Source organism: Pinus tabuliformis, chromosome J (assembly GCF_031772625.1).
Source record: "Pinus tabuliformis cultivar Carrire ecotype Pingquan chromosome J, CPIR1, whole genome shotgun sequence".
Classification (NCBI taxonomy): domain Eukaryota; kingdom Viridiplantae; phylum Streptophyta; class Pinopsida; order Pinales; family Pinaceae; genus Pinus; species Pinus tabuliformis.
Window position 1 is genome coordinate 1,109,827,285 of NC_142295.1, and position 12,756 is coordinate 1,109,840,040.

Consider the following 12,756-nt stretch of genomic DNA (forward strand, 5'->3'; position numbering starts at 1 on the left):
AAAGTCATTTTCAACCAACTCATATATTTTTATCCCATAATTTTTTTATATAAATTTAAATATTATTTTAAATTACATATTTTTTAAATAATAATAATAAATTAAATTATTTATAAGTTTCAGAGAATGATAGATGAAATTTTCACTTGAAATGTTGGACAAGATAAAACATCCTTCACATAGTTTCATTCTAAAATTTCTCTCGATATGAATAATTGTGGAAATAATAAATATATACTCTCTCAAATTAAATTAAGAAAATGAGCAATAAATTTTTAAAATAAAATAGCTGCTTTACAAACTTGTATGAGAGAGATATTGTCGCATAAAATTACATTTTAAAATACTAGAATAATACTTACATTAATGAATTATAATATAGCAATGATAAAAAAAAAATCAATATTGTCTACAAATAAAATACTTTAACTTCCACTTTAATTTTACATCAATTTATATAGAGATATAAAGAGTCTCAAAGTAAAAAAATAAAAAATTACATTTTAGTATAAGAAAGATATTTAATTCCTTCACTACTTAATATATATTTGGAGATGGCATGTGAAAATAAAATTATTGATTGTACATGATGTACACTCATTCCATGTTCAATTGACATGTAATATTTTTAAAAATATATATCAATCAAATAATAATAATCATAAATAAAATATTTAGATATTCATATTAAATAAGATAATTTTATATAAATTTTGTGTAGAGAAAATTAAAATAATTACAATTAAAGTTTTCCTTATATGTTGATCTTCCATTTCCAATGAAATGTATAATGTATTCCATTTTTAATATGAAATTGATATATGACATTTCAAAAATATTATTGCCCCAAAAAAAAGTTTAATGAGAGTTCTAAATTAAATATTTCAATATACAGATTGAGTAAATGAATTTAACCAGTAAATGAATTTAACCAATATATATATAGAGAGAGAGTTAGACAGTGTTTTTTCATTTATAAGTGAGTTGTTTTCTAATTAAAGATATAATATAAATTTGCATTCTTTTAATATGGTCTCCACATTTAACTTTTTAAAATACATTAATATATATGTTAATTATGTATATATTATATAAATTAAGTGAAAATAAAAAATATATCATATTTAAAATATTTTATTAATGTATTGCTCAAAACCATCCTAATTCTTTTAACTTAAAATCTATTAAAAGTTAATAAAATTCAAATTTTTAATCATACAAATATTTGTTCCAAATATTATGATAAAAAATTACATATTAAAAAATTTAATTTCTATAAACTTTAGATAAATCAAAAATTAAAACAAATATATACGGATCATATAAACATACCTTGTATAAACTTTGATATAAATAAAAATTAGAATAGATATATACGGATCATATAAACATACCTAAGTTGATTCAAAATTATTATTGTATAAAAATATTAAAATGAAATGAAATAAAACATGTTTTGAGTTGATCTAAAGTTACGGTTACCCGCTTACAAAATTTCAATGACTCATCTCCCGAGTACATGTAGCCATGGCCAGCGTTCGGAAGTATATCTCAGTAAATGTTTTGTTTTTTACAGATATTTTCTCCCAAATATTTTGTCTTTTCCCAGATATTTTCTCCTCAATATTTTATCTTTTACAAATATCTGATTGTGCTGTCGGTCACATCTGCTTTTTCCATCGAATCCTGACAGAGCGATTAATCACGAAGCAAGTCCATGGCAGACTCTACCAGGGATGAAATCGGTAGACGATGCCTACTCAATCCCACACTGCCGGAAAATGTACTGTAACTCTCCAACTCCGACGTCGTCTCCATCGCCGCCTCCATCGCCGCCTCCATCGCCGCCTCCAATTCCGATCTCATTTCCATGCTCAAACTGCTTAATATTGCAACCCTGTCCATCTCCATAACAGCGATCAGAAGCTCGATACTAAATCTTCTAATACTCGGAAACTCCTTTGACGGACGCGGGTGCCTCCCGAGAACCCTTACAAGTTCCAACATCAGCGATCTTCTTGTTATACCGCCGGATTCTTCGAACAGACGATCGAAATCCGATTTGGTTATGAACTTGAAGATCTGAGCAGCAAGTGCTATTGCTACTTCCTGATGCTCACCTCGTTTCTCCATCACAAACTTCAAGACCTGAAAAAAGACATCACAATAAATTAATCCATCGGATGAAACTGTTGTGAGATCGAACCCCAGTGCAGAGTTGTAATTTAAAAAAGAAATGCTATTAATTGAATACATTCTGCTACCTTCGCTGCCGTTGCAGTGATTTTCCTCAATTCAACGTAATCTGCCTCTGAATATGAGCACAGATTCCGAAGAATTCTCGCAGCATGAAAACCCCGGATTGGGTCGTCCAGCACAGAGATGAGGCTCGGGATCAAATTCGGGCGATTTTTCCGCAGCTTAAGGCTCATCATTCTTCTGCAGTTTTGTTTATTCTCCAGTGAAAGCAGAGCCAGGGCTTCTCCTGCCTTCCTCACCAGCTCCCTCGTTTCATCGTCGTCCGGTCCTCTTGTAATATTAATCATCTCCATCTGAAACGCAGAGAAGAGACAACGCAAAACACCGCCAGTGCCGCCGATGCTCTCTCGGCCCTCTTCTTCGAGAGCCAGACTCGTCAATGTGTCGATGGCCAGGATTTGCAAACCATGCGTCGTTACTTCTCTGTAATGAAGAACTTCTCTTAGATTACTTATGGCGAAGACTATTTCCGACATGCCTCTCCTTAAGGCCGTTCCTGTCAAGCCTGTACTGCTTGCCAGCATTCTCATGAGCTCCAGAGCGAGCTCTGCGGTCTTGATTTGGGATTCGGGCGCTTTGGAATTTAGTTCTGTGAGTCCTATGATTTTGGGAAGCAGCCCTCTGCTGCTTCCGATTTTAGAACAGTTTTCGTGCTCGATGGCCAAGCTTTTCAGTATCCGCAGTCCCAGCATACTGAAAACCGTGTAATTGTATGCATCTCCGTACTGCCTCGAATGGATTTCAATCTGTTTGCTATCGTAAAGCAAAGACGCTATAGATTCCATGGACCCAGCGATGGCCGTGACCCGAACGCGATTCCTGTCTTTCTTAACCAATTTGGAGATGATCTCTGCAGCCGCTCTTCGAATCCCCTGCTCCTGATGGTTCTTCCAATTCAGCATCTCGATTAGCCTCTCCACCACATCTCGCATGCTTATGATCGCCCTCAAAGTGTCATCGGCAAACTCATCTTTATTCACAAGCGCCGACAGAACTCGAGCCCCTGTCAGCTGTCGATCACTTATACCGCAGGACTGCAGCAGCTCCATGCTGTATGACACAAATTCCATCTTCAAACCATCGAAAACGCTTCCATTGACGCACTGCGAATATGTGTCATAGAAAAATCGTCGAACGGTGGGGAGCTCTGAATCACTGAAGCCATATTCTGTGTTCACCTGTAACAGCAACTTTCGTACAATGATCGTCCATTGCCAGTAGGCCTTCTCTAGCAGGAACAGAAGCGCTTCGGCTACGGACAGGCCATAGAAAATAATGAGAGACGCTTTCCGATTCGTGGTGTCGATACCTGAATCTACTCCGAAGTCTTGCATGGCTAGCCGAGAGAGGGACAAGGCAACACATGTCAAAGCCGACACCAATTGAAGCCAGAAAAGCATCTGACTGGCATTTCTGGATATGGAGAACCACCCGGTATAAGGCACCAATTGAATCTTAGACCAGGACCAAGTTCTCTTCAATAAATCATGATTCTCGACAGCAGAATTTACTTCCCGGATGTTGATCTTCCGGTTCTGGTTTTTCTTGTGTTTAAAGCACCCGCAGATTCGTCTTAAGATAAAGTTGTTCCCATTAATAGAGAACCTGCGACTCAGCCGTTTGGCGTCGTTTCTGAGCGTGGCCAAAGATATTATTGTTGTCTCATGTTGCCATTCCAGCTCGTGGCTTCGGCTGAAGATGCGAGCGCCTTCTGTCAACAATATTATGCTCACGAACCAGAAGTCTACCTTTTTTAAGGTTACTGCGAACCCTCCCAGGAGGACGACGGTGGCCCAGATGAAGGCCAAGGTTCCAAGCCCGCTGGCGGCCTTCTCCAGAATTGCAAGCCTGAGGGCAAAAAGAGTAATTTTCTTCTCGGGAGCTGTGACCTTATCACTGCGACGCCGGGACTCTCGAGCTTCAATTATCTCACTGTGTGGTTCGAATGGAGAGACCAGTTTGCGACCTCTACGCCCGCGCAGTGATGTAGCCGATATATCTAGTCGGACGCTCGGTGATTCTGCTTCGTCATTCCTGTCTGTAACAAGACCAGGATCTCTAACCGGTGATTTCATTGGGCAAGCTAGCGGTCGGACTTTTATTGAGCAATCGTAAACGTCTGCAAAATCTTGTTTGAGCAAACTGAAATTATGCTAATCTATTCTATCCCTCTGTTACAATTGATATATAATGAATCATCCATATAAAATATTTCCGGTGTGTTCTTGCGTGACACGGCACTCTATCGCCTCCAGAGTATTCTAAATATTCAACGATTTCGACTCCGGTGATTTATTTTTCTAATATTTTTTTGACAAATTATAACTTTGAATGCGTGGAACTGTAAATACGCCGATATTGAATTTTTAAATGTGTTAAACCTATTTTCCAAATACAGAACATTGCAATTCCAAATTTTTTAATAACTCAGTTCCAATAAAATTATCCAAAAATCCCTGATTGTTGCACGTTTAAACTCATCCTATCTCCTTCTTCAAAGGCGGAATGTAAACTCTGAGAAGGGGGCCGCGGTAAGAGTCGCTCGTTCCTGCTGGTCCATTGCGTGCTACGGCGGTATGGCGCAGACTTGGACAGATACTGAAGCAACGTGGAAGCCTGATCACCGTATTTAATCTTATATTTATCTGCTTTTGTATTTATCTGATTGGGTACTGAGAATTGAATCTTCTCATGCATTTCATTCAGCCCTAAACGACACTGAGACGGTGATTGAGAGAGCCATCGTGTACATTAGCCATGACGTGGCAGTTGCAAAATGATATGTCATTTTGTACCTAGGGCATTAGTTATCATTCTCTCATGGTTGGGCACGAGCTCCCATTAGGTAACGTGGAACTAGATTTCAAGTTGTATGAAAATATTTAGTTGGACGAAATTGAATATAAATATGTGACTTTGGATTTATGTATCAGGGAGAGTATGTATTTCTTTAGTTACCTAATGGAAAGTTGACCCTTTGTCTCACTTTTAAGTGTAACACGTATGTATATTGCTTATGGGCGTCACTTAATTATGTTACTTAATTGTGATGCTTAAGTTTGTCATTTAAGGGAGTCTTTTATGGTGTGTTGGGTATAAATTAGTCACAAGGGTCCAAACAACAATTCCATCTATATAATGTTTTATTAGCTCATAAAATTCATAAATTTAATGAACAAAGATAACATCCTAAGAAAAGTTCATAAAGAGAAAACTTGTGTTGGCCTCTTAGAACAAAATGACATTATCCACACTTCTCTTTAGTCATTGACAAGGTTTTTCACACTTAGCCTTAACCATCATACTATTGTACAAGATGGAACAAGTGAGACTCTTTGAATGCTTAATAGGGAATCCAACAAAATAAGAAGCCTTAGCCAGACACTTGGATTTGTAAATTCCACAAAGATAGGGTTATCAAATTCCATATCGCTAAGGTTTTCACATTCCATAAAACTAGGGTTTTCAAATTGCATAGAGCTATGTTTCTGCAAATTCCACTGATATATACATCAACAAACATTTCCAACTTGTGATGCAAGGTCATTATAGTATGTTTACTTACATTTTATAATTGTGTGCTCAAATTTGAATTAACTATGAAAAAGTTGTCTAAACAACCATTCCATCCATATGCATTATACAAGTCCTACACAAATGAATTTATCTACTTCTGTGGAAAATTCCCACATTTATTTTAATTTCGATTCTCAAAACTAGCCCCTTGCAATGTAGAATTCAAAAATATAAGTACAAAAATGTTGATTGAACGTTATATATACATACACAGTTTTTCTCTTACTATTTTAGTTTCTCTTTTATCTCTTTTGGAATCAAGAAATGGATGTTAGAATCCAAATAAATAATACAAACAATTGGTTAGAAAACAAATAAACAAGAGAGGCTTGAAGAGAAATGATGTATCTTGGTTTCGATTAGTAGTCATTCTTTAGATTTCTTATGTACCATTTTAGCTGATGGATCTTTGATTTATTAGTGTCTTCACTAGTCATTTAACATCTAAATTAATGTCCTTGTAGAATCTAAAATTATGTCCTTTAATTTTGATTAATTCTCTCTTTATTGTTTTTTGTTTTTTGTTTTGATACTCTTCAACCAAATTCACAATATGTCCCTAAATGGATCCAAGAAGCAAGTTGAACTCACCATAAAATTAAAACTGAGTATCAAATGGGAAAAAAGTTTATTTCATTGGACTCCAACCACTTGGTTAGAGGTAAAGTAACCCCCCCCATAGGACAAAAAATGGTTTATATAAGGATACTCGGAGCTAGGATTTTGTTTAATAAATATCAATGAAAATTTTACATAGGGGGTGCATTTTCAAAAGAATTATCATGAGTGATTGCGGGTAACATGCTTGCATGAACCTTGGCCAAGAAAAAATGCTAGAGTTTACGAAATTTGTTTCTACTCCTCAATTTGATTTTCATACCCCTAGACCAAATTCAAAATGTGTCTTTGAATGGGTCTTGGAAGTGAGTTGCAACTGACCATAAAATTCAAACTAGGGCTTAGATAAGAAAACCATTGATATTGAACTCTTGGCACCAAGTGAAAAATATGAACACCCCATTCCTAGGACTCCATACATTAAAAATTGGTTTATTTGAGGATTGTCAGAGCTACGGTTTTGTTTAGTAAATATTAATGCGAATTCTGCAAAAGGGGGTGGATTTTTTGAAACATTGGCATGAGAAATTATGAGTAGTGTGGTCACATGGGACTTGGGCAAACATAAATTCTAGATCTTGTAGAACTCATTTGCGCAACTAGACTTTGTCGCCCACCTGAAACTTGTGTGGCACCCGATGTTGATCATGTCGCTGCTTGTACTTAGCATTTGATTTCTCCATAATGTCATGGACCTGCTGGCGAATATGTTGGATGTGCTCAATGAAGCTGTTTGCCTTATCTGTTTCGGACTGGACACGAGTCGAATCTGTGTGAGTAGCTGCAAATGGCATGGCCACATCAATGGGACATAGTGGCTGGAATCCCAAGCCCACCTGAAAAGGGTTGTGGTCAGTCGAGTTGTGGAGAACCCGGTTGTAGCTGTGCTGAACATAGGGGAGGCTCTCGTCCCATGTGCGTGGATGCTTTGAGTTGTACATGCGCAAAATGTGTACGATCATCCTGTTAACAACCTCTGTCTGGCCATCAGTTTGAGGATGGAAGGCTGTGGACTTAGTGAGTTTGGTGTCCAGCATCGACCAGAGACTGGACCAAAATGTACTGAGGAACCTGCTGTCCTGATCTGAGAAGATAGACTATGGGATCCGAAAGTGTACCCACACTCGTTCAAAGAAGAGTTTAGCAGTGGCTTCTGTTGTGACATTCTTCTTGCAGGATGCCATAATAGCCATCTTTGAGAACCTGTCGACGACCACAAAAACACAATCATTTCAATGCTTAGTGGAAGGAAGGCCTGACATGTAATCCATGGAGATGGATTCCCAATGTCCACTAGGGGTAGGCAACGGGGTATAGAGGCCTTGCTTCTTGATGGTTGGTTTGGCAATGGGGCCGGCAGTGCATGATCTGATGTATTTCCCAACATCCTGTCGAAGATTCGACCAATAGAAATACTTCTTCAGTACTGCTACCATTTTTTCGACCCCAAAATGCCCAACAGCCCGACTATAGTGCGCTTCCCAAATCATCTTGGCATGCTCGCTTGAAGGAACACAAAGGTGACCCAGGTGGCATAAAAGGCCATCCTGGAGGTGAAAATTTGGAACATGCTGACCCTTCAAGAGGGTCTGGTATGTGTGGCCGAATTCTGGGTTGCTTTTGTAGAGCAGTGGCCAATCAGAAGTCTCGTGCCCACAAGAGTTGAGCAAGGTGGTTAACGCCATGATCGGTGGTCGACTGAGGCAATTTGCAACATTATTGGTGCTGCCCTTCTTATAATTGATATTCAAATGGAACTGTTGCAGGTATGTGGACCACTTCTAATGGCGATCATTCTGCAATTTCCCTTGGGTCTGTATGAACTAAAGGGGCCGGTGGTATGTGTGGATGACTGTTTCCTTCCCCAAAATGTAATGCTTCCATTGTCGACAGGCCTCCACAATGGAATACATCTCTTTATCATAAGTGGGATACTTTCGAACTGTGTCTGAAATTGTTTCACTGTGATATGCCACTGGATGCCCGTGTTGAATAAGGATTGCCCCAATAGCATAGTCAGAGGCATCTGTCTCGACCTCAAAATGGTTGTTGTAAAACTGGTAACGCAAGCACCGGTGTTGTGCAGAGGCGATCTTTCAACTCTATGAATGCCTTCTATTGAGATTCAGACCAAAACAATTTCACTTTCGCTCCTCCCTTGGTGACTTGACTCAAAGGCCAAGTGATATGAGAAAACCCCAACACGAACGTGCGGTAGAAATTGGCAAGACCTAGAAAGCTGTGGAGCTCTATCAGAGTGGTTGGAGATGGCCAATCCTGAATGACTTGGATCTTGGTTGGATCCACATGCACCCCCTGTTCATCAATAATGTATCCTAGATACTAAACCTGGGTCATGCCAAAAGTGCATTTCTCCAAATTGGCACATAGCTTGTGTTGCTGCAGTGTTTAGAGAACCTATCGGATGTGGTGGAGGTGCTCTTCCCAACTCTGGCTGAATATCAGAATGTCATCCAAGTATACCACTACAAATGAGTTGGTGAATGGCCACAAGATGTCATCCATTAGCGTCATGAAGGTTGCAGGAGAATTTGTCAATCCGAAAGGCATAACCAACCATTCGAAAAGGCCCTCCTTGGCTTTGAAGGTAGTCTTCCACACATCAGAGGGTTCGATTAGTACCTAGTGATATCCTGACTTCAGATCGAACTTGCTGAAATATTTTGCCCCCTTTAGTTGGTCCAGGAGGTCATCAATCCGCGGGATCGGGTACCTATTACGGATAGTGATCTTTTTCAGCGCCCGATAGTTAATACAGAGTCTCCAAGTCTCATCCTTCTTCTGTACCAACACAGTTGGGCTCCCACAAGGCGATGAACTTGGACGAATGTGATGTTTTTGCAGTAGCTCCTGAATTTTCCTCTTGATTTCATTATTCTCCAAAACGGAGTGCCAATAAATTGGTCCATTGGGTAGTGGTGCACCTGGGGTTAGATCAATGGATTGCTTGACCTGACAGTGCAAAGGAACCCCTACGGGGGAGGTGAAGATGTCCTCGTACTCCTCCATGACCTTGTCCATCTATAGTTGTTGTGCGGAGGGGCCCTGTCTAGAGACTGTGGCCACCGTCTTCTTCTTTCCTTGAGGGCGTATCATCAGGAAAACAAATTTCCCAGTTTTGGAAATGAGCTTACTACATTGTTTTGCAGTAATCAAAGAGATGGCGGTAGGTGGTGCTACCTCTGGTATCCTGTACAACTTATTTCCCAATGTAATAATAACAGCATAGGGCCTTGATTCATACACAGCATGTCGCTTCCACAAGTATGGTTGTCCTAATAATACAACACAAACTTCAAGGGGAGAAATGTCACACAATACCTCATCCGTGAAGGGCTTGAGGCTCACGCGAAGATCCCGTCCTTGGTGAAGCCACCTGATGGTGTACGGTTGTGGATGTATTGTGGTTGGTAAGCCCAACCACTTCACGACCTCTACCAAAATGAGGTTCTTTTGCCTCCCGCTATTGACAATGAACTGTAGTGGGGAGCCCTTTACCCACATCTGGGATTGGAAGAGACGCTCCTCCTCCTCTAGATCTTCGGGTTCATTTTTCTGGATCTTGGCAGTAGCAACAGTCGCATTGGGATCCACATCAATGATCTGCTTCCCTTTGTCATTCCCCTTGTCGGGTTCTGACTCAGAGTCGGAACATGCATCTGATTCTGAAACCTTTAGCTCAGCCACCAGTGACTTCTTGGCCCGACACTCACTTGTGTTGTGAGTGGAGCTCTTATGGAACTCACTCCATTTTCCTGTGTCCTTTTTTGGCTTCGCGACATTGTTCTTTGCTTGCAGCTTTGGCGGGTTGTCTTGGGCTACCCCGCCTTGGCTTTGTCCTTTTTTTGTGGTTTAGGGACACCTTTCCCTTGCTTCAGATTCGCAAATCCAAAGTCTTGCTTCTTTTGTTTAAACTTCTGCTCGACCTTGATGGCATATCGATATGCTGTGTCGAGCGAGGAGATGTTCAGGAATTCTATTTCTTCCTGGACGTACTTGTGCAGGCGGCCATGGTATTTGAGTATCAAATGCTGCTCCGAATCCTTGATACCCAACTTCGTGCGAAGGGTATGGAAAATATTGGTGAATTCCTGCACATCTTGGTCCCTTCCCTACCTCAGCGTGGTCCACTTTATGTATTCATCCTCACAGCTTGCAACAAGGTAGTACTGCTCCTTAATGGCATCCTCGAATGAATTCCAGGTGGGTGCGGCTGAAAATAGTGACCTAGTATTTTCATCCTTATGCTCGCAGTAGGTTTGCCACCAGTCCTTGACGTGGGGGGCTACATTAAGAAGAGCGAAAACAATCTTTTCCCGACTCGAAAATTCATGAATAGAAAATTAACCCTCTAGTATATTTAACCATTTATCTATGGCATCTGTGTCTATTTGACCCTCGAATATGGGGATTTCAAAATTAACTTGTACCTTAAAGGGCATGGTGTTTCCAGAGTAGCTACTGGAAGCCGATGCTTCACTTCTGGGTAGCCGCTGAAGGATTTGGGCAAAGCTGTCCATCATCGCGTTCCGTTGTCGCTCGAGGGCTTCTTCGAGAAAGATTTTGATAGGATCTCCTGCCCCCTCGTCTTTCTTCTCATCTGGCATGGGAGGCCGTCACGATTTGTGAGGCTGGTCTTGCAAAGGTTCGACCAGTTCAAGCCCTAACTCCTTATATCTCGACCTTGTTGGGGACATGCAAAGAAAAACAAAAAAAAAGCAGACCACTCTAATACCACTAATCCAAAATTAAATCGGAACGCAAAAAATTACAGAGATAACCATAAACACAGATATGAAGTGGAAATAATATTTCATTTCATTAATGTAAAATACTGAAATATGCTTACAAACAGTAATGGAAATAAACCAGCTAGGGCGATGGCAGCTTATCTCTAAGCAGAGATGTGGTGGCTACATGCCTCTGAATTGTCTTACAATGAGGCTCAAGGGCCTTTTTATTATTGAACAATAAGAGAAAACCCTAACCCAAGGAGATTTAACACCAAGAGTTTGTGGGCCCCGTTGGGGTGAGTTGGACAGCCAACTTCCCGGGGCCGCGAATTGGTCATATTATCTCTGTTTGACACACATGATAGCCCATTAGAAAGATCTCTCCAAGGACTACGATGGAAAAGACGATTTCTTAACAAAAAAAATTGCTAGCGGTAGATTTCCCAAAAAACATCGTTTAGGGCCTCAAAACCGCTCTGGAAGTTTAGGACCCGAAAAACTGCTAAAAATAGTAAACTATTGTATAATTAAGGAAACTAAAAAAATGAAAGAATAACTCATAGGGCTCCAAGTCGAATTAGTGGGTGGCCACCAATATCCACCTGGATCATTCCTCCCCTCTTAGGAAGCAATGGTCCCCACTGCATTGAGTTCCTCCGTGAGATGAGGGAACTTCAGCTAAACTTGGTCCTTGGTGAGCCACTTGCCCTGGTGAAGGAGTTGGCCTACTTTGACAACTCAATACAGTTGGATATTCTGCTGGTGAGTGTGCTTGATCTGTGTGTCCATGATCTGATCAGTTGTAGCTTGTTCCATGCAATCTGGATTTAACTCTGTGGGTGTGAGTTGTTCTGTAATGTCAGACGTGTCTAGTAATGGTGGAAAGTATGGCCAAAGGCGGTCCACATTGAACACTGGGTGCAGGCCAAGGAATGGGGGAATGCTGAGCTCAAATGCATTGTCTCCCACATCCTTGGTAATGGTGTAAGGACCATATCGGAGTGGTCTGAGTTTTTGATAGGCTCCGGTAAGGCGTTCCTTTTGCAAATGCAACCAGACTTTGTCGCCCACCTGAAACTTGTGTGGCACCCGATGTTGATCATGTCGCTGCTTGTACTTAGCATTTGATTTCTCCATAATGTCATGGACCTGCTGGCAAATATGTTGGATGTGCTCAATGAAGCTGTTTGCCTTATCTGTTTTGGACTGGACACGAGCAGAATCTGTGTGAGTAGCTGCAAATGGCATGGCCACATCGATGGGACATAGTGGCTGGAATCCCAAGCCCACCTGAAAAGGGTTGTGGCAAGTCAAGCTATGGAGAGCCCGGTTGTAGCTGTGTTGAACATAGGGGAGGCTCTCGTCCCATGTGTGTGGATGCTTTGAGTTGTACATGCGCAGAATATGTACGATCATCCTGTTGACAACCTCTATCTGGCCACCAGTTTGAGGATGGAAGGCTATGGACTTAGTGAGTTTGATGTCCAGCATCGACCAGAGACTGGACCAAAATGTACTGAGGAACCTGCTGTCCTGATCTGAGATGATA

At 40.5% G+C, this 12,756-nt stretch overlaps 1 protein-coding gene across 1 annotated transcript; it reads right to left on the minus strand.

The window, feature by feature from the left end:
* Nucleotides 1–1,462: 1,462 nt before the first annotated feature.
* LOC149230946 (uncharacterized) lies at nt 1,463–4,702 on the minus strand. Its single transcript, XM_089376169.1, has 2 exons — nt 2,265–4,702; nt 1,463–2,148 (listed from the first exon to the last, which is right to left on the minus strand). The coding sequence occupies exons 1-2, from the start codon at nt 4,332–4,334 to the stop codon at nt 1,699–1,701; spliced, it is 2,520 nt and encodes an 839-aa protein (XP_089232295.1). The 5' UTR covers nt 4,335–4,702; the 3' UTR covers nt 1,463–1,698.
* Nucleotides 4,703–12,756: the final 8,054 nt, after the last annotated feature.